Below are 23200 nucleotides of genomic sequence, written 5' to 3' on the forward strand. Positions count from 1 at the left end.
CCCTTCTCTCTGTAACCAAGGCAAGTAACCCTCTTCTCTTCCTGTCCCTTCTCTCTGTAACCAAGGCAAGTAACCCTCTTCTCTTCCTGTCCCTTCTGTCTGTAACCAAGGCAAGTAGCCCTCTTCTCTTCCTGTCCCTTCTGTCTGTAACCAAGGCAAGTAGCCCTCTTCTCTTCCTGTCCCTTCTGTCTGTAACCAAGGCAAGTAGCCCTCTTCTCTTCCTGTCCCTTCTGTCTGTAACCAAGGCAAGTAACCCTCTTCTCTTCCTGTCCCTTCTGTCTGTAACCAAGGCAAGTAGCCCTCTTCCCTCCCTCTCTCCCTCTCTTCCTCCCTCTCTCTCTCCCTCCCTCTCTCTCTCTCCCTCTATCTCCCTCCCTCTCTCTCTCCCTCTCTCTCCCTCCCTCCTTCCAGTCTCCCTGGTTATAGTGATGTCTTCTCTGTCTCTGTGAGGCAGGGCAAACTAAAAGAACGGAGAACGGTCTCTTCTCTCAGAACGGAGGAGAACGGTCTCTTCTCTCAGAACGGAGGAGAACGGTCTCTTCGCTCAGAACGGAGAACGGTCTCTTCGCTCAGAACGGAGAACGGTCTCTTCGCTCAGAACGGAGAACGGTCTCTTCTCTCAGAACGGAGAACGGTCTCTTCTCTCAGAACGGAGAACGGTCTCTTCTCTCAGAACGGAGGAGAACGGTCTCTTCTCTCAGAACGGAGAACGGTCTCTTCGCTCAGAACGGAGAACGGTCTCTTCTCTCAGAACGGAGGAGAACGGTCTCTTCTCTCAGAACGGAGAACGGTCTCTTCTCTCAGAACGGAGAACGGTCTCTTCTCTCAGAACGGAGAACGGTCTCTTCTCTCAGAACAGAGGAGAACGGTCTCTTCTCTCAGAACGGAGAACGGTCTCTTCTCTCAGAACGGAGAACGGTGTCTTCTCTCAGAACGGAGGAGAACGGTCTCTTCGCTCAGAACGGTCTCTTCTCTCAGAACGGAGAACGGTCTCTTCGCTCAGAGAAGGAGTTCAAAGTCTTGTCCTTTTAAGTGTGTGGGATGTGTGTGTGCGACGTGTGTGTGTTCTTCGCCGTGCAGTAGCGCTAGAAGTGATGATGAAGTGTTTGATGGCAGTAAGGAGTGACCTGCTGTGTGCACGCCCGCGTCCGTCCATCTGTGTGTCTTTCCCTGTCTCTCCCTGTCTCTCTCCCTGTCTCTCCCTGTCTCTCTCTCTCTCTCCCTGTCTTTCCCTGTCTCTCCCTGTCTCTCTCTCTCTCTCCCTGTCTTTCCCTGTCTCTCCCTGTCTCTCTCCCTGTCTTTCCCTGTCTCTCCCTGTCTCTCTCTCTCTGTCTCTCCCTGTCTTTCCCTGTCTCTCCCTGTCTTTCCCTGTCTCTCTCTCTCTCTCTCTCTCTCTCTCTCTGTCTCTCCCTGTCTCTCCCTGTCTCTCTCTGTCTCTCCCTGTCTCTCCCTGTCTCTCTCTCTCTGTCTCTCCCTGTCTTTCCCTGTCTCTCCCTGTCTTTCCCTGTCTCTCTCTCTCTCTCTCTGTCTCTCCCTGTCTCTCTCTGTCTCTCTCTGTCTCTCTCTGTCTCTCCCTGTCTCTCTGTCTCTCCCTGTCTTTCCCTGTCTCTCCCTGTCTCTCAAATCAAATCAAATGTATTTATTTATATAGCCCTTCTTACATCAGCTGATATCTCAAAGTGCTGTACAGAAACCCAGCCTAAAACCCCAAACAGCAAGCAATGCAGATGTAGAAGCACGGTGGCTAGGAAAAACTCCCCTAGAAAGGCAGGAACCTAGGAAGAAACCTAGAGAGGAACCAGGCTATGAGGGGTGGCCAGTCCTCTTCTGGCTGTACTGGGTAGAGAGGAACCAGGCTCTGAGGGGTGACCAGTCCTCTTCTGGCTGTACTGGGTAGACCAGAGGAACCAGGCTATGAGGGGTGGCCAGTCCTCTTCTGGCTGTGCCAGGTGGAGATTATAACAGAACATGGCCAAGATGTTCAAATGTTCATAGATGACCAGCAGGGCCAGATAATAATAATCATAGTAGTTGTCGAGGGTGTAACAGGTCAGCACCTCAGGAGTAAATCTCAGTTGTCTTTTCATAGCCGATCATTGAGAGTTTCTCTACCGCTCCTGCTGTCTCTAGAGAGTTGAAAACAGCAGATCTGGGACATGTAGCACGTCCAGTGAACAGGTCAGGGTTCCATAGCCACAGGCAGAACAGTTGAAACTGGAGCAGCAGCACGGCCAGGTGGACTGGGGACAGCAAGGTGTCATCATGCCAGATAGTCCTGAGGCATGGTCCTAGGGCTCATGTCCCCCGAGAGAGAGAAAAAAAGAAAGAAAGAAAGAAAGAAAGAAAGAAAGAAAGAAAGAAAGAAAGAAAGAAAGAAAGAAAGAAAGAAAGAAAGAAAGAAAGAAAGAAAGAATTAGAGAGAGCATACTTAAATTCACACAGGACACTGGAGAAATACTCCAGATATAACAGACTGCCTCTCCCTGTCTTTCCCTGCCTCTTCCTTCCTCTCCCTGTCTCTCCCTGCCTCTCCCTGCCTCTTCCTTCCTCTCCGTGCCTCTTCCTTCCTCTTCCTGCCTCTTCCTTCCTCTCCCTGTCTTTCTCTGTTTCTCCCTGCCTCTTCCTGCCTCTTCCTTCCTCTCCCTGCCTCTTCCTTCCTCTCCCTGTCTGTCCCTGCATCCTACCCTGCATCTTCCTACCTCTCCCTGTCTCTTCCTTCCTCTCCCTGTCTCTCCCTGTTTCTCCCTGCCTCCTTCCCTGCCTCCTTCCCTGCCTTCTACCCTGCCTCTCCCTGTATTCTACCCTGCCTCTCCCGGCCTCCTTCCCTGCCTACTACCCTGCCTCCTTCCCTGACTCCTACCCTGCCTCACCCTGCCTACTTCCCTGCCTCCTACCCTGCCTCTCCCTACCTCCTACCCTGCCTCTCCCTGCCTCCTTCTCTGCCTCCTACCATGCCTCTCCCTGCCTCCTTCCCTGCTTCCTACCCTGCCTCCTTCCCTGCTTCCTACCCTGCCTCTCCCTTACCCCTACCTTGCCTCCTACCCTGCCTTCTACCCTGCTTCTCCCTGCCTCCTACCCTCTCCTACCCAGCCTCCTACCCAGCCTCCTTCCCTGCCTCCAACCCTGCCTCCTACCCAGCCTCCTACCCTGCTTCCTACCCTGTATCTCCCTGCTTCTTCCTACCTCCCCCTGTCTCTCCCTGCCTTCTACCCTGCCTCCTTCTCTGACTCCTACCCAGACTCCTACCCAGCCTCCATCCCTGCCTCCTTCCCTGCTTCCTACCCTGTCTCCTACCCTGTCTCTCCCTGCCTCCTTCCCTGCATCTTCCTACCTCCCTTTGTCTCTCTCTGCCTCCCTCCCTGCCTCCTACCCTGCCTCCTACCCAGCCTCCTACCCAGCCTCCTTCCCTGCCTCCTACCCTTCTTCCTACCCTGTCTCTCTCTGCCTCCTTCCCTGCATCTTCCTACCTCCCTTTGTCTCTCTCTGCCTACCTCCCTGCCTCCTACCCTGCCTCCTACCCAGCCTCCTACCCAGCCTCCTTCCCTGCCTCCTACCCTTCTTCCTACCCTGTCTCTCTCTGCCTCCTTTCCTGCCTCCTTCCCTGCCTCCTACCCTGCCTCCTACCCAGCCTCCTACCCAGCCTCCTTCCCTGCTTCCTACCCTGCCTTCTACCCTGCATCCTACCCTGTATCTCCCTGCATCTTCCTACCTCCCCCTGTCTCTCCCTGCCTTCTACCCTGCCTCCTTCTCTGCCTCCTACCCAGCCTCCTACCCAGCCTCCTTCCCTGCCTCCTTCCCTGCCTTCTACCCTGTCTCTCCCTGCCGCCTTCCCTGCATCTTCCTACCTCCCCCTGTCTCTCCCTGTCTCCTACCCTGACTCCTACCCAGCCTCCTACCCTGTCTCCTTCCCTGTCTCCTACCCTGCGCTCTACCCAGCCTCCTACCCAGCCCTCTTCCCTGCCTCCTATCCTGCCTCCTTCCCTGCATCTTCCTACCTCCCCCTGTCTCTCCCTGCAACTAATTGACATGATCAGTGTCTCTCTGACAAATAACCTTCAGTGACAATCTAATCTGAATATTGCTGAGACATTCTCTTTTAGAGAGAGAGAGAGAGACACAAAGTAAGCGACAGTATTAGCAGCTGTCCTCTGTCCTCTCAGTTCAGTCAACAGGAAACCTAGTGATATTAGCAGCTGTCCTCTGTCCTCTCAACACAGTCAACAGGAAACCTAGTGATATTATCAGCTGTCCTCTGTCCTCTCAGTTCAGTCTACAGGAAACCTAGTGATATTAGCAGCTGTCCTCTGTCCTCTCAGTTCAGTCAACAGGAAACCTAGTGAAAGAGGGTGGCTTTGTTATGTGAATAACAACCAAATACTTTTTTGGTTGTTTATGTAAAGAAAGTATAAATTGTATATTTGTATGGATGTATGAAAGCTTGTATAATAATACGTGGAAGTCCTTATTAGTTGTTCATTTTCTATGTTCAGATTTGAGAGGTTTTTTAAATGCTTCGAGGCTCATATTATCGAACACAGACAATCCAATGGGTTATTCTATCCTGCTAATCCAATGGGTTATTCTATCCTGCTAATCCAATGAGTTACTCTATCCTGCTAATCCAATGGGTTATTCTATCCTGCTAATCCAATGGGTTATTCTGCTAATCCAATGGGTTATTCTATCCTGCTAATCCAATGGGTTATTCTGCTAATCCAATGGGTTATTCTATCCTGCTAATCCAATGAGTTATTCTATTTTGCTAATCCAATGAGTTACTCTGCTAATCCAATGGGTTATTCTGCTAATCCAATGAGTTACTCTGCTAATCCAATGGGTTATTCTATCCTGCTAATCCAATGGGTTATTCTGCTAATCCAATGGGTTATTCTATCCTGCTAATCCAATGAGTTATTCTGCTAATCCAATGGGTTATTCTATCCTGCTAATCCAATGAGTTATTCTGCTAATCCAATGGGTTATTCTATCCTGCTAATCCAATGGGTTATGCTATCCTGCTAATCCAATGGGTTATTCTATCCTGCTAATCCAATGGGTTATTCTATCCTGCTAATCCAATGGGTTATTCTATCCTGCTAATCCAATGAGTTATTCTGCTAATCCAATGAGTTACTCTATCCTGCTAATCTAATGAGTTATTCTATCCTGCTAATCCAATGAGTTACTCTATCCTGCTAATCCAATGAGTTACTCTGCTAATCCAATGAGTTATTCTATCCTCCTAATCCAATGGGTTATTCTATCCTGCTAATCCAATGGGTTATTCTATCCTGCTAATCCAATGAGTTATTCTATCCTGCTAATCCAATGAGTTACTCTATCCTGCTAATCCAATGGGTTATTCTATCCTGCTAATCCAATGAGTTACTCTGCTAATCCAATGAGTTATTCTATCCTGCTAATCCAATTAGTTATTCTGCTAATCCAATGAGTTACTCTATCCTGCTAATCCAATGAGTTACTCTGCTAATCCAATGAGTTACTCTATCCTGCTAATCCAATGAGTTACTCTATCCTGCTAATCCAATGAGTTACTCTGCTAATCCAATGAGTTACTCTGCTAATCCAATGAGTTATTCTGCTAATCCAATGAGTTACTCTATCCTGCTAATCCAATGAGTTACTCTATCCTGCTAATCCAATGAGTTACTCTGCTAATCCAATGAGTTATTCTATCCTGCTAATCCAATGGGTTATTCTGCTAATCCAATGAGTTACTCTATCCTGCTAATCCAATGGGTTATTCTGCTAATCCAATGAGTTGCTCTATCCTGCTAATCCAATGAGTTACTCTGCTAATCCAATGAGTTACTCTATCCTGCTAATCCAATGAGTTACTCTATCCTGCTAATCCAATGAGTTACTATATCCTGCTAATCCAATGGGTTATTCTGCTAATCCAATGAGTTATTCTATCCTGCTAATCCAATGGGTTATTCTATCCTGCTAATCCAATGAGTTATTCTATCCTGCTAATCCAATTAGTTATTCTGCTAATCCAATGAGTTACTCTATCCTGCTAATCCAATGAGTTACTCTATCCTGCTAATCCAATTAGTTATTCTATCCTGCTAATCCAATGAGTTACTCTATCCTGCTAATCCAATGAGTTACTCTATCCTGCTAATCCAATGAGTTACTCTATCCTGCTAATCCAATGAGTTATTCTATCCTGCTAATCCAATGGGTTATTCTGCTAATCCAATGAGTTACTCTATCCTGCTAATCCAATGAGTTACTCTGCTAATCCAATGAGTTACTCTATCCTGCTAATCCAATGAGTTACTCTATCCTGCTAATCCAATGAGTTATTCTATCCTGCTAATCCAATGAGTTACTCTATCCTGCTAATCCAATGAGTTACTCTGCTAATTCAATGAGTTACTCTGCTAATCCAATGAGTTACTCTGCTAATCCAATGAGTTACTCTATCCTGCTAATCCAATGAGTTATTCTGCTAATCCAATGAGTTACTCTGCTAATCCAATGAGTTACTCTGCTAATCCAATGAGTTACTCTGCTAATCCAATGAGTTACTCTATCCTGCTTATCCAATGAGTTACTCTGCTAATCCAATGAGTTACTCTATCCTGCTAATCCAATGAGTTACTCTATCCTGCTAATCCAATGAGTTACTCTGCTAATCCAATGAGTTACTCTGCTAATCCAATGGGTTATTCTATCCTGCTAATCCAATTAGTTATTCTGCTAATCCAATGAGTTACTCTATCCTGCTAATCCAATGGGTTATTCTGCTAATCCAATGAGTTACTCTATCCTGCTAATCCAATGAGTTACTCTGCTAATCCAATGAGTTACTCTATCCTGCTAATCCAATGAGTTACTCTATCCTGCTAATCCAATGAGTTACTCTGCTAATCCAATGAGTTACTCTATCCTGCTAATCCAATGAGTTACTCTATCCTGCTAATCCAATGGGTTACTCTGCTAATCCAATGAGTTACTCTATCCTGCTAATCCAATGAGTTACTCTGCTAATCCAATGAGTTATTCTATCCTGCTAATCCAATGAGTTATTCTATCCTGCTAATCCAATGAGTTACTCTATCCTGCTAATCCAATGAGTTATTCTGCAATTCCAATGAGTTACTCTATCCTGCTAATCCAATGAGTTACTCTGCTAATCCAATGAGTTACTCTATCCTGCTAATCCAATGAGTTACTCTATCCTGCTAATCCAATGAGTTATTCTATCCTGCTAATCCAATGAGTTATTCTATCCTGCTAATCCAATGAGTTACTCTGCTAATCCAATGAGTTACTCTGCTAATCCAATGAGTTACTCTATCCTGCTAATCCAATGAGTTATTCTATCCTGCTAATCCAATGAGTTACTCTATCCTGCTAATCCAATGAGTTACTCTATCCTGCTAATCCAATGAGTTACTCTATCCTGCTAATCCAATGAGTTATTCTATCCTGCTAATCCAATGAGTTACTCTATCCTGCTAATCCAATGAGTTACTCTATCCTGCTAATCCAATGAGTTAGTCTATCCTGCTAATCCAATGAGTTACTCTATCCTGCTAATCCAATGAGTTATTCTATCCTGCTAATCCAATGAGTTACTCTGCTAATCCAATGAGTTACTCTGCTAATCCAATGAGTTACTCTGCTAATCCAATGAGTTACTCTATCCTGCTAATCCAATGAGTTACTCTATCCTGCTAATCCAATGAGTTACTCTGCTAATCCAATGAGTTACTCTGCTAATCCAATGAGTTACTCTGCTCTGCTAATCCATTGAGTTATTCTATCCTGCTAATCCAATGAGTTACTCTATCCTGCTAATCCAATGAGTTTGTCACAGTCTGATCTGTTTTACCTGTCCTTGTGATTGTCTCCACCCACCTCCAGGTGTCGCCCATCTTCCCCATTATCCCCTGTGTATTTATACCTGTGTTCTCTGTTTTGTCTGTTGCCAGTTCGTTTTGTTCATTCATACCTACCAGCGTTTGACCCCATTGCTCCTATCCTGTCTATAGTGCCAGTTTACTAGTTTTCCCGGCTTTGACCTTTCTGCCTGTCCTGACCCTGAGCCTACCGTCCCGTATCTTTGCCCCACTAATCTGGATTACTGACCTCTGCCTGACCTGGATATATAGCCTATCTACTGTATATAGCCTCTCTACTGTATATAGCTTCTCTACTGTATATAGCCTCTCTACTGTATATAGCCTCTCTACTGTATATAACCTCTCTACTGTATATAGCCTCTCTACTGTTTATAGCCTCTCTACTGTATATAGCCTCTCTACTGTATGTAGCCTCTCTACTGTATATAGCCTCTCTCTCTACTGTATATAGCCTCTCTCTACTGTATATAGCCTCTCTCTACTGTATATAGCCTCTCTACTGTATATATCCTCTCTACTGTATATAGCCTCTCTACTGTAAATATCCTTTCTACTGTATATAACCTCTCTACTGTATATAGCCTCTCTACTGTATATAGCCTCTACTGTATATAGCCTCTCTACTGTATATAGCCTCTCTACTGTATATAGCCTCTCTACTGTATATAGCCTCTCTCTACTGTATATAGCCTCTCTACTGTATATAGCCTCTCTACTGTATATAGCCTCTCTACTGTATATAGCCTCTCTCTACTGTATATAGCCTCTCTACTGTATATAGCCTCTCTACTGTATATATCCTCTCTACTGTATATAGCCTCTCTACTGTATATAGCCTCTCTACTGTATATAACCTCTCTACTGTATATAGCCTCTACTGTATATAGCCTCTCTCTACTGTATATAGCCTCTCTACTGTATATAACCTCTCTACTGTATATAGCCTCTACTGTATATAGCCTCTCTACTGTATATATCCTCTCTACTGTATATAGCCTCTACTGTATATAGCCTCTCTACTGTATGTAGCCTCTCTACTGTATATAGCCTCTACTGTATATATCCTCTCTACTGTATATAGCCTCTCTACTGTATATATCCTCTCTACTGTATATAGCCTCTCTACTGTATATAGCCTCTCTCTACTGTATATAGCCTCTCTACTGTATATAGCCTCTCTACTGTATATAGCCTCTCTCTACTGTATATAGCCTCTCTACTGTATATAGCCTCTCTACTGTATATAGCCTCTCTACTGTATATAGCCTCTCTCTACTGTATGTAGCCTCTCTACTGTATATAGCCTCTCTACTGTATATATCCTCTCTACTGTATATAGCCTCTCTACTGTATATAGCCTCTCTACTGTATATAGCCTCTCTACTGTATATATCCTTTCTACTGTATATAGCCTCTCTACTGTATATAGCCTCTCTACTGTATATAGCCTCTCTACTGTATATAGCCTCTCTACTGTTTATAGCCTCTCTACTGTATATAGCCTCTCTCTACTGTATATAACCTCTCTACTGTATATAACCTCTCTACTGTATATAGCCTCTCTACTGTATATAACCTCTCTACTGTATATAGCCTCTCTCTACTGTATATAGCCTCTCTACTGTATATAGCCTGTCTTTTTACTGTTGTTTTATTTCTTTACCTACCTATTGTTCACCTAATACCTTTTTTTGCACTATTGGTTAGAGCCTGTAAGTAATCATTTCACTGTAAGGTCTACTACACCTGTTGTATTCAGCATTTCACTGTGAGGTCTACTACACCTGTTGTATTCAGCATTTCACTGTAAGGTCTACTACACCTGTTGTATTCAGCATTTCACTGTGAGGTCTACTACACCTGTTGTATTCAGCATTTCACTGTGAGGTCTACTACACCTGTTGTATTCAGCATTTCACTGTGAGGTCTACTACACCTGTTGTATTCAGCATTTCACTGTGAGGTCTACTACACCTGTTGTATTCAGCATTTCACTGTGAGGTCTACTACACCTGTTGTATTCAGCATTTCACTGTGAGGTCTACTACACCTGTTGTATTCAGCATTTCACTGTGAGGTCTACTACACCTGTTGTATTCAGCATTTCACTGTGAGGTCTACTACACCTGTTGTATTCAGCATTTCACTGTGAGGTCTACTACACCTGTTGTATTCAGCATTTCACTGTGAGGTCTACTACACCTGTTGTATTCAGCATTTCACTGTGAGGTCTACTACACCTGTTGTATTCAGCATTTCACTGTGAGGTCTACTACACCTGTTGTATTCAGCATTTCACTGTGAGGTCAACTACACCTGTTGTATTCAGCATTTCACTGTGAGGTCTACTACACCTGTTGTATTCAGCATTTCACTGTGAGGTCTACTACACCTGTTGTATTCAGCATTTCACTGTAAGGTCTACTACACCTGTTGTATTCAGCATTTCACTGTGAGGTCTACTACACCTGTTGTATTCAGCATTTCACTGTAAGGTCTACTACACCTGTTGTATTCAGCATTTCACTGTGAGGTCTACTACACCTGTTGTATTTAGCATTTCACTGTGAGGTCTACTACACCTGTTGTATTCAGCATTTCACTGTGAGGTCTACTACACCTGTTGTATTCAGCATTTCACTGTGAGGTCTACTACACCTGTTGTATTCAGCATTTCACTGTGAGGTCTACTACACCTGTTGTATTCAGCATTTCACTGTAAGGTCTACTACACCTGTTGTATTCAGCATTTCACTGTGAGGTCTACTACACCTGTTGTATTCAGCATTTCACTGTGAGGTCTACTACACCTGTTGTATTCAGCATTTCACTGTGAGGTCTACTACACCTGTTGTATTCAGCATTTCACTGTGAGGTCTACTACACCAGTTGTATTCAGCATTTCACTGTGAGGTCTACTACACCTGTTGTATTCAGCATTTCACTGTGAGGTCTACTACACCTGTTGTATTCAGCATTTCACTGTGAGGTCTACACCTGTTGTATTCAGCATTTCACTGTAAGGTCTACTACACCTGTTGTATTCAGCATTTCACTGTGAGGTCTACTACACCTGTTGTATTCAGCATTTCACTGTGAGGTCTACTACACCTGTTGTATTCAGCATTTCACTGTGAGGTCTACTACACCTGTTGTATTCAGCATTTCACTGTGAGGTCTACTACACCTGTTGTATTCAGCATTTCACTGTGAGGTCTACTACACCTGTTGTATTCAGCATTTCACTGTAAGGTCTACTACACCTGTTGTATTCAGCATTTCACTGTGAGGTCTACTACACCTGTTGTATTCAGCATTTCACTGTGAGGTCTACTACACCTGTTGTATTCAGCATTTCACTGTGAGGTCTACTACACCTGTTGTATTCAGCATTTCACTGTGAGGTCTACTACACCTGTTGTATTCAGCATTTCACTGTGAGGTCTACTACACCTGTTGTATTCAGCATTTCACTGTGAGGTCTACTACACCTGTTGTATTCAGCATTTCACTGTGAGGTCTACTACACCTGTTGTATTCAGCATTTCACTGTAAGGTCTACTACACCTGTTGTATTCAGCATTTCACTGTGAGGTCTACACCTGTTGTATTCGGCATTTCACTGTGAGGTCTACTACACCTGTTGTATTCGGCATTTCACTGTGAGGTCTACTACACCTGTTGTATTCAGCATTTCACTGTGAGGTCTACTACACCTGTTGTATTCAGCATTTCACTGTGAGGTCTACTACACCTGTTGTATTCAGCATTTCACTGTGTGGTCTACTACACCTGTTGTATTCAGCATTTCACTGTGAGGTCTACTACACCTGTTGTATTCAGCATTTCACTGTGAGGTCTACTACACCTGTTGTATTCAGCATTTCACTGTGAGGTCTACTACACCTGTTGTATTCAGCATTTCACTGTGAGGTCTACTACACCTGTTGTATTCAGCATTTCACTGTGAGGTCTACTACACCTGTTGTATTCAGCATTTCACTGTGAGGTCTACTACACCTGTTGTATTCGGCATTTCACTGTGAGGTCTACTACACCTGTTGTATTCAGCATTTCACTGTGAGGTCTACTACACCTGTTGTATTCAGCATTTCACTGTGAGGTCTACTACACCTGTTGTATTCAGCATTTCACTGTGTGGTCTACTACACCTGTTGTATTCAGCATTTCACTGTGAGGTCTACTACACCTGTTGTATTCAGCATTTCACTGTGAGGTCTACTACACCTGTTGTATTCAGCATTTCACTGTGAGGTCTACTACACCTGTTGTATTCAGCATTTCACTGTGAGGTCTACTACACCTGTTGTATTCAGCATTTCACTGTGAGGTCTACTACACCTGTTGTATTCAGCATTTCACTGTGAGGTCTACTACACCTGTTGTATTCAGCATTTCACTGTGAGGTCTACTACACCTGTTGTATTCAGCATTTCACTGTGAGGTCTACTACACCTGTTGTATTCAGCATTTCACTGTGAGGTCTACTACACCTGTTGTATTCAGCATTTCACTGTAAGGTCTACTACACCTGTTGTATTCAGCATTTCACTGTGAGGTCTACACCTGTTGTATTCGGCATTTCACTGTGAGGTCTACTACACCTGTTGTATTCGGCATTTCACTGTGAGGTCTACTACACCTGTTGTATTCAGCATTTCACTGTGAGGTCTACTACACCTGTTGTATTCAGCATTTCACTGTGAGGTCTACTACACCTGTTGTATTCAGCATTTCACTGTGAGGTCTACTACACCTGTTGTATTCAGCATTTCACTGTGAGGTCTACTACACCTGTTGTATTCAGCATTTCACTGTGAGGTCTACTACACCTGTTGTATTCAGCATTTCACTGTGAGGTCTACTACACCTGTTGTATTCAGCATTTCACTGTGAGGTCTACTACACCTGTTGTATTCAGCATTTCACTGTGAGGTCTACTACACCTGTTGTATTCAGCATTTCACTGTGAGGTCTACTACACCTGTTGTATTCAGCATTTCACTGTGAGGTCTACTACACCTGTTGTATTCAGCATTTCACTGTGAGGTCTACTACACCTGTTGTATTCAGCATTTCACTGTGAGGTCTACTACACCTGTTGTATTCGGCGCACATGACAAATAAACTTTTATTTGATTTGATCAACTCCCTGAGCTGACAAGGTAAAAATCTGTCGTTCTGCCCCTGAACAAGGCGGTTAACCCACTGTTCCTAGACCGTCATTGAAAATAATAATTTGTTCTTAACTGACAAATTTAAATTTAAAAAAAATATATATATATTTACCAATGATCTAAGTAAAGCGTTGGCACATCATTGGGCTACATGTTGTTACTCATCATTAAATATATTGAGGTAAAATTACAGACAGTAGCCTACAATTAACAAAATCGATCTCAATTGAATGAACATGAAATTTATTTCAGTATTATTGAAGTTTTCACTCTTAGAAGAAAGGGTTCAGAAAAGGTTCTTCGGATGTCCCCATCGGATAACCTTTATTTTAGTTCTAGGTAGAACCATTTTTGTTTCCATGTAGAACCCTCTGTAGAAAGGGGTTTTACCTGGAACCAACAAAGGATTTTCAAAGGCTTCTCCTACGGGGGAACGGCCATAATAACCATTTTAGGTTCTTAGAAAGCACTTTTTTTTTTTCTAAGAGTGGATGTGGACGAACTTTTTTTTTTCTTCGAATAATATGATACATGTGCTTTTACAGCCCATTACTTAAAAACAATGAGTGGTTGAGCGTCAAAATTGCAGATAACATAAGGCCAGATATTGTGAAAGAAGACTTGGAGTTCTTTTGGATTTCCTCTTTCGCTTCAGAGAGGCCACATTCATCCTGGAGATGGGGTGTCAGAGAGGAGAAGCCATAAAGAGTCACCTACAGCTACCTGTTGTCCTGTCTCATCTTAGACTCTGTTGTCCTTTGTCATCTTAGACTCTGTTCGATCATAGTTACCTGTTGTCCTGTCTCATGCTACGGTTAAATGAGATGACATGCTATTGCCATGGATTGCATTGTTGTCTTCTCTGTTGGAATCCGGTCCGTCTGCTGGAGAGTTCATCAGAGTCTCTCTGGTTGCGTTTCCTCGAAGATCAAAGTATTTTGTGGTTGATAGAATGGATACTTCTTCAGAGTACCCTTCGGAAATGTTCTCATAGGATAGATGTTTCGACGGTTGTCTGTATTCTTGTCCTAAATGTACGTAATATCTAGCTGCAGACTAGTAATTCGTGTCCAAGATTTGCTCTTGTTCTGTAGGGATCGATAGTCTCAGAGTTTAACCATGTAGCCAACGCTCCACGTGGAATAGTCTTGTCCTTTGGTAGAGTTGTATTTTCAACCACTTCACACACCAGCGTCACCCGGCATGTTTTGGTCTCAGAAATTCAACCATTTGCAACCTTAGCTTACACCGTGGTTTGCGTCTGTCTGGTGTGAATTTCATCCGGAGTGGGATTTATACGTAACAGTAGAAAAGGGTGGTCCGTGATGCCCAATGTGATGTCTGGGCTTACGGGAGGTGTGGCCACTGACAAGTTCATCTTTATATGAAAATCCCATATTCTCATTTAGAAGGTTAATATCACATTATGTCTTTTCACAAATAGTTTTATATTTAATCATATACTTTTCACAATATTTAGATGTAAACCTGACAGCTAGGAAATGTCCACTTTAAGAGATACAGTTATGTGTGTTTCCTGTCCTTCATGAGATCACCAAATAAAACACACTCGTCACAACTGTCCCTTACGTGTCCATAGACTATTCCCACAGTCTCAAAATTAGCAATATTGTTTAATTCTCCCATTTTTGGGGATTAGGAGTTTGGCCAAGTGAAGTCCTTTGTTCTCTCTTTGTGCTCTCTCCCTTTCTTTCTGCATGACCAGGGGGAGAGAGTCTCCGCCGGGGAATTTATGACCTGAGATAACAAAACCTGGGTGTAGGAGAGAGAGTGAGGATCCCCTGGACCAGCATGGGGAATGAGAGCCTGAACACACGCACACACCCAACAAACAAGCCCTCCAACCAGCCCCCCAACCAGCCCCCCAACAAGCCCCCCAACAAGCCCCCCCTAACCAGCCCCCCAACTAGCCCCCCAACCAGCCCACCAACCAGCCCCCCAACTAGCCCCCCAACCAGCCCCCCAACTAGCCCACCGACCAGCCCCCCCAACAAGCCCCCCAACCAGCTATATTTTATTTTTTTTTTTTATTAATTATTTTATTGTTTTATTATTTTATTATTTTTATTTATTATTTTATGTTGTTTTTTATTATTTAGTATTTTTGTATTTTTTTTTTTATTTATCTGCCCCGGTATTTTATTGGTCCCCAATATTTTATTTTAGGTATTTATTTATTTTATTGTCTGATTATTTATTTATTTTATTATTTATTTCATTTATTTTTTTTTATTGTTATCTGCCCATTTATTTTATTATTTATTATTTATTGGCTCTGACCCTTATTGTTATATTTTATTTTTTATTTATTGTTCTTATATTTATATTTATTTTTATTATTTTATTATTTATTGAGCCCCCAACCAGCCCCCCAACTAGCCCACCAACCAGCCCCCCAACCAGCCCCCAACTAGCCCCCCAACCAGCTCCCCAACCAGCCCCCCCAACTAGCCCACCAACCAGCCCCCCAACCAGCCCCCCAACTAGCCCCCTAACCAGCCCCCCAACCAGCCCCCCCAACTAGCCCCCCTACCAGCCCCCTCCACCAGTCCCCAACTAGCCCCCCAACCAGCCCCCCAACCAGCCCCCCAACTAGCCCCCCAACTATCCCCCCCAACCAGCCCCCCAACTAGCCCCCCCAACCAGCCCCCCAACTAGCCCACCAACCAGTCCCCCAACTAGCCCCCGCAACCAGCCCCCCAACCAGCCCCCCTAACCAGCCCCCCCAACTAGCCCACCAACCAGTCCCCCAACCAGCCCCCCAACTAGCCCCCCCAACCAGCCCCCCAACCAGCCCCCTCAACTAGCCCCCCAACCAGCTCCCCAACCAGCCCCCCAACCAGCCCCCCAACTAGCCCCCAACTATCCCCCCCAACCAGCCCCCCCAACTAGCCCCCCAACCAGCCCCCCAACTAGCCCACCAACCAGTCCCCCAACTAGCCCCCCCAACCAGCCCCCCCAACCAGCCCCCCTAACCAGCCCCCAACTAGCCCACCAACCAGTCCCCCAACTAGCCCCCCCAACCAGCCCCCCAACCAGCCCCCAACCAGCCCCCTCAACTAGCCCCCCCAACCAGCTCCCCAACCAGCTCCCCAACCAGCCCCCCAACCAGCCCCCCAACTAGCCCCCCAACCAGCCCCCTCAACCAGCCCCCCAACCAGCCCCCTAACCAGCCCCCCAACCAGCCCCCCCAACCAGCCCCCCTAACCAGCCCCCCAACCAGCCCCCCAACTAGCCCCCCAACCAGCCCCCCAACTAGCCCCCAACTAGCCCCCCCAACTAGCCCCCCAACTAGCCCCCCCAACTAGCCCCCCAACCAGCCCCCCCAACCAGCCCCCCAACTAGCCCACCAACCAGCCCCCCAACTAGCCCCCCAATGGAGAAAAGGAAGTCAGTGGAATCATTCAAATGAACCCGTTTTATGAACATAATTTAACCTCAATATCCTCAAAGGCAAAGACAGTCAGTCACCTTATCTGATTTGAACACCGCTGCATTCCCTTTACGTTTCTCCTGATATAGTACTCTGAGGCTTCGGGTTTGTGTCCCACATGGCACCCTATTCCCTATGTACTGCACTACTTTTTGACCAGAGTCCATTAGAAGTACTGCAAAATGTAGGTAATAGGGTGCCATGTGAGACTAAACCTTTGTTTAAATACCTGCCTACTGAAGCTTCTTGTCTTTGGAGGAAGAAAAAAAACACTTGATTGAATATGTCTTTGCTGGTTCCAGGAAGAAAGTGGAGATAGAAGCTGAATCTAAAATGAAATCTTTAATTGAGGAGAGTGTCAGAGGGGCTGATTAACACTGTTTATGGGAATCCAGCTGTTCTGAGAAATAAGATGGGAATTACAGCTGTTCTGAGAAATAAGATGGGAATTACAGCTGTTCTGAGTAATAAGATGGGAATTACAGCTGTTCTGAGTAATAAGATGGGAATCCAGCTGTTCTGAGTAATAAGATGGGAATCCCCTGTGATTATTCTCATTCTGTCTTGTACCTCTACATTATACTTTCTTTACCTGTTTCTCTCTCCCTCAGCCTGTACCTCTATCCAGTTTTCTCTCTCCCTCAGCCTATATCTCTATCCTGTTTCTGTCTCCCTCAGCCCATATCTCTATCCTGTTTCTGTCTCCCTCAGCCCATATCTCTATCCTGTTTCTCTCTCCCTCAGCCCATATCTCTATCCTGTTTCTCTCTCCCTCAGCCTATATCTCTATCCTGTTTCTCTCTCCCTCAGCCTATATCTATATCCTGTTTTCTCTCTCCCTCAGCCTATATCTCTATCCTGTTTCTGTCTCCCTATCCTATATCTATATCCTGTTTTCTCTCTCCCTCAGCCTATATCTCTATCCTGTTTCTGTCTCCCTATCCTATATCTATATCCTGTTTTCTCTCTCCCTCAGCCTATATCTATATCCTGTTTCTGTCTCCCTATCCTATATCTCTATCCTGTTTCTCTCTCTCTCCCTCAGCCTATATCTCTATCCTGTTTCTGTCTCCCTCAGCCTATATCTCTATCCTGTTTCTCTCTCTCTCCCTCAGCCTATATCTATATCCTGTTTCTGTCTCCCTCAGCCTATATCTCTATCCTGTTTCTCTCTCCCTCAGCCTATATCTCTATCCTGTTTCTCTCTCCCTCAGCCTATATCTATATCCTGTTTCTGTCTCCCTCAGCCCATATCTATATCCTGTTTCTCTCTCCCTCAGCCTATATCTCTATCCTGTTACTTTATCCCTCAGCCTATATCTATATCCTGTTTCTGTCTCCCTCAGCCCATATCTATATCCTGTTTTCTCTCTCCCTCAGCCTATATCTCTATCCTGTTTCTGTCTCCCTCAGCCTATATCTCTATCCTGTTTCTCTCTCCCTCAGCCTATATCTCTATCCTGTTTCTCTCTCCCTCAGCCTATATCTCTATCCTGTTTCTCTCTCCCTCAGCCTATATCTCTATCCTGTTTCTCTCTCCCTCAGCCTATATCTCTATCCTGTTTCTCTCTCCCTCAGCCTATATCTCTATCCTGTTTCTGTCTCCCTCAGCCTATATCTATATCCTGTTTCTCTCTCCATCAGCCTATATCTATATCCTGTTTCCTGTTTCTCTCTCCCTTATTCCTTAAAGAGCTGTAACTCTTTGAGAGCTCTGTGGCCTGGCTACTGGCTTCAGATTTCTAAAGTCCCGTCACAACTAATACAATCTGAACCGGTCCAGTCGAGTGTAGATTTTCCCAGAAGACACTGCTTGACAATGAGATTTCATATTTATGCCTAGTGAAGAAAAGTACTGTGTGAGTCTGTGACTTGGTTTCATAACCTCCTATAACTATAATCCAGGGACTGGCAAGGCTTAAGCAGAGGTAAAGGAAACACTGGTCTATGGTGTCTGTATGAAGATGACTTTATTTGGTCAATCGTACACAAGGTCCAATTGGGGAGCTGTTTTGGATAGATAACTCTCCATTGTTGTTGTTTTGGATAGATAACTCTATGTGTTGTTGTTTTGGATAGATAACTCTATGTGTTGTTGTTTTGGATAGATAACTCTATGTGTTGTTGTTTTGGATAGATAACTCTATGTGTTGTTGTTTTGGATAGATAACTCTATGTGTTGTTGTTTTGGATAGATAACTCTATGTGTTGTTGTTTTGGATAGATAACTCTATGTGTTGTTGTTTTGGATAGATAACTCTTCATGTTGTTGTTTTGGATAGATAACTCTATGTGTTGTTGTTTTGGATAGATAACTCTATGTGTTGTTGTTTTGGATAGATAACTCTATGTGTTGTTGTTTTGGATAGATAACTCTTCATGTTGTTGTTTTGGATAGATAACTCTATGTGTTGTTGTTTTGGATAGATAACTCTATGTGTTGTTGTTTTGGATACATAACTCTATGTGTTGTTGTTTTGGATACATAACTCTTCATGTTGTTGTTTTGGATAGATAACTCTTCATGTTGTTGTTTTGGATAGATAACTCTATGTGTTGTTGTTTTGGATAGATAACTCTATGTGTTGTTGTTTTGGATACATAACTCTATGTGTTGTTGTTTTGGATAGATAACTCTATGTGTTGTTGTTTTGGATAGATAACTCTATGTGTTGTTGTTTTGGATAGATAACTCTATGTGTTGTTGTTTTGGATAGATAACTCTATGTGTTGTTGTTTTGGATAGATAACTCTATGTGTTGTTGTTTTGGATAGATAACTCTATGTGTTGTTGTTTTGGATAGATAACTCTATGTGTTGTTGTTTTGGATAGATAACTCTATGTGTTGTTGTTTTGGATAGATAACTCTATGTGTTGTTGTTTTGGATAGATAACTCTATGTGTTGTTGTTTTGGATAGATAACTCTATGTGTTGTTGTTTTGGATAGATAACTCTATGTGTTGTTGTTTTGGATAGATAACTCTATGTGTTGTTGTTTTGGATAGATAACTCTTCATGTGTTGTTGTTTTGGATAGATAACTCTATGTGTTGTTGTTTTGGATAGATAACTCTATGTGTTGTTGTTTTGGATAGATAACTCTATGTGTTGTTGTTTTGGATAGATAACTCTATGTGTTGTTGTTTTGGATAGATAACTCTATGTGTTGTTGTTTTGGATAGATAACTCTATGTGTTGTTGTTTTGGATAGATAACTCTATGTGTTGTTGTTTTGGATAGATAACTCTGTGTTGTTGTTTTGGATAGATAACTCTATGTGTTGTTGTTTTGGATAGATAACTCTATGTGTTGTTGTTTTGGATAGATAACTCTATGTGTTGTTGTTTTGGATAGATAACTCTTCGTGTTGTTGTTTTGGATAGATAACTCTTCATGTTGTTGTTTTGGATAGATAACTCTATGTGTTGTTGTTTTGGATAGATAACTCTATGTGTTGTTGTTTTGGATAGATAACTCTATGTGTTGTTGTTTTGGATAGATAACTCTTCATGTTGTTGTTTTGGATAGATAACTCTTCATTGTTGTTGTTTTGGATAGATAACTCTATGTGTTGTTGTTTTGGATAGATAACTCTATGTGTTGTTGTTTTGGATAGATAACTCTATGTGTTGTTGTTTTGGATAGATAACTCTATGTGTTGTTGTTTTGGATAGATAACTCTATGTGTTGTTGTTTTGGATAGATAACTCTATGTGTTGTTGTTTTGGATAGATAACTCTATGTGTTGTTGTTTTGGATAGATAACTATTCATGTTGTTGTTTTGGATAGATAACTCTATGTGTTGTTGTTTTGGATAGATAACTCTATGTGTTGTTGTTTTGGATAGATAACTCTATGTGTTGTTGTTTTGGATAGATAACTCTATGTGTTGTTGTTTTGGATAGATAACTCTATGTGTTGTTGTTTTGGATAGATAACTATTCATGTGTTGTTGTTTTGGATAGATAACTCTATGTGTTGTTGTTTTGGATAGATAACTCTATATGTTGTTGTTTTGGATAGATAACTCTATGTGTTGTTGTTTTGGGTAGATAACTCTATGTGTTGTTGTTTTGGGTAGATAACTCTTCATGTTGTTGTTTTGGATAGATAACTCTATGTGTTGTTGTTTTGGATAGATAACTCTATGTGTTGTTGTTTTGGATAGATAACTCTATGTGTTGTTGTTTTGGATAGATAACTCTATGTGTTGTTGTTTTGGATAGATAACTCTTCATGTTGTTGTTTTGGATAGATAACTCTATGTGTTGTTGTTTTGGATAGATAACTCTATGTGTTGTTGTTTTGGATAGATAACTCTATGTGTTGTTGTTTTGGATAGATAACTCTATGTGTTGTTGTTTTGGATAGATAACTCTATGTGTTGTTGTTTTGGATAGATAACTCTTCATGTTGTTGTTTTGGGTAGATAACTCTATGTGTTGTTGTTTTGGATAGATAACTCTATGTGTTGTTGTTTTGGATAGATAACTCTATGTGTTGTTGTTTTGGATAGATAACTCTATGTGTTGTTGTTTTGGATAGATAACTCTTCATGTTGTTGTTTTGGATAGATAACTCTCATGTGTTGTTGTTTTGGATAGATAACTCTATGTGTTGTTGTTTTGGATAGATAACTCTATGTGTTGTTGTTTTGGATAGATAACTCTATGTGTTGTTGTTTTGGATAGATAACTCTTCATGTTGTTGTTTTGGATAGATAACTCTATGTGTTGTTGTTTTGGATAGATAACTCTTCATGTGTGTGTGTGTGTGTGTGTGTGTGTGTGTGTGTGTGTGTGTGTGTGTGTGTGTGTGTGTGTGTGTGTGCTTTTACAGTGTGTTTTATTGCCAGGTTCAAGGGCTGTACTCAGATCTGTCTCTCTGTGTGTTTATAGTGTGTTTCAGTGGCAGTTACGGTAAGGGCTGTTCTGAGATCTGTTTGTGCACCAACAACGGGACATGTAACCCCATCGATGGATCCTGTCAGTGTTTCCCTGGTTGGATAGGAGAAGACTGTTCTCACAGTACGTATGTTTCTCTCTCTCTCTCTCTCTCTCTCTCTCTCTCTCTCTCTCTCTCTCTCTCTCTCTCTCTCTCTCTCTCTCTCTCTCTCTCTCTCTCTCTCTCTCTCTCTCTCTCTCTGTCTCTCTCTCTCTCTGTCTCTCTGTCTCTCTGTCTCTCTCTCTCTGTCTCTCTCTCTCTCTCTCTCTCTGTCTCTCTCTCTCTTTCTCTCTCTGTCTCTCTCTCTCTCTCTCTCTGTCTCTCTCTCTCTCTGTTTCTCTCTCTCTCTCTCTCTGTCTCAATTCAATTCGCTTTATTGGCATGACGTAACAATATACATATTGCCAAAGCTTATTTTGGATATTTACAATATAAAAATAAATAAAAATGAGAATCAAATATTGTCAAGGGGACAACAGTAACAACAATAACCAAGGGTCAAAATAACCAACACATTGAACAATAACAATAATCATACAGTAGAGGACATGTGCAGGTTTATTGGTCTGTCAGACACTGTCCCTCAACTTATGGCAGGCAGCAATGTAGTGCGCTGCCAACCCACAGCTCTCTGCGTCCTCCCCCAACAGGACGGGTAGCCTATCCTCATCAGAGAGGTCTGTGAAACCTTGAATAAGGGTTTCAAATTTGGGGAAATGACACTCTCTAATTGTTTTATATTTTTGACATTTTGTCAGGAAATGCAGCTCCGTCTCAGGTTCTGCTGTGGTGCAGTGGTTGCACAGCCTTTCCTCTACAGGGAGCCAGGTTTTCCTGTGTCTACCCTTCTCAATGGCAAGGCTGTGCTCACTGAGCCTGTACTTTGTCAAGGTTTTTCTAAGGTTTTGATCAGTAACCATGGTCAAATATTTAGCCATAGTGTACTGTCGATTTAGGGCCAGATAGCACTGCATTTTGCTTTGTGTTTGTGCTTGTGTTTCCCAATAAGTTATGTAGTTTTGTTTTGACAGTGTTGTAATTTGGTTTATTCTGATTGATTGGATGTTTTGGTCCTGAGGCTTCAGTGTGTTAGTAGAACAGGTTTGTGAACTCAGCCCCAGGACCAGCTGGATGAGGGTCCTGAGGCTTCAGTGTGTTTAGTAGAACAGGTTAGTGAACTCAGCCCCAGGACCAGCTGGATGAGGGTCCTGAGGCTTCAGTGTGTTAGTAGAACAGGTTTGTGATCTCAGCCCCAGGACCAGCTGGATGAGGGGACTCTTTTCTTTGCTCAGCTCTTGGCATTGCAGGGCTTGGTAATGATATGAGAGGGTGTCACTGTATTTTAGATGTTTCCAAAACTTAATTGCTCTTTTTTGAGTTTTTATTATTAGTGGATATTGGCCTAATTCTGCCCTGCATGCATTGTTTGTAGTTTTCCTCTGGACACGTAGGAGAATCTTACAGAACTCTGCATGTTGGGTTTCAATGGGGTGTTTGTCCCATTTGATGAAATCTTGTTTTGCAAGTGGACCCCACACCTTGCTGACATAAAGTGCAATTGGTTCAATGACATATTCAATTAGTTTTAGCCAAATTTTAATAGGTATTTCAATTTGAATTTGCTTTTTAATGGCGTAGAATGCCCTGCGTGCTTTCTCTCTCAGTTCATTCACTGCCTCATTAAGGTGTCCAGTTGAGCTTATT

The 23200-nt window shown here is 42.9% G+C and overlaps 1 protein-coding gene across 1 annotated transcript in view; it reads left to right on the forward strand.

Annotated features, from left to right (window-relative positions):
* megf11 (multiple EGF-like-domains 11) overlaps positions 1-23200 on the forward strand; it is a 324903-nt gene that overhangs the window by 252709 nt on the left and 48994 nt on the right. Inside the window, exon 13 of the mRNA XM_045706373.1 lies at positions 21451-21579. Within this exon, the coding sequence (XP_045562329.1) occupies positions 21451-21579 (129 nt within the window). The remainder of the gene's footprint in view (positions 1-21450; positions 21580-23200) is intronic.

Source organism: Salmo salar, chromosome ssa23 (genome assembly GCF_905237065.1).
Source record: "Salmo salar chromosome ssa23, Ssal_v3.1, whole genome shotgun sequence".
NCBI lineage: Eukaryota > Metazoa > Chordata > Actinopteri > Salmoniformes > Salmonidae > Salmo > Salmo salar.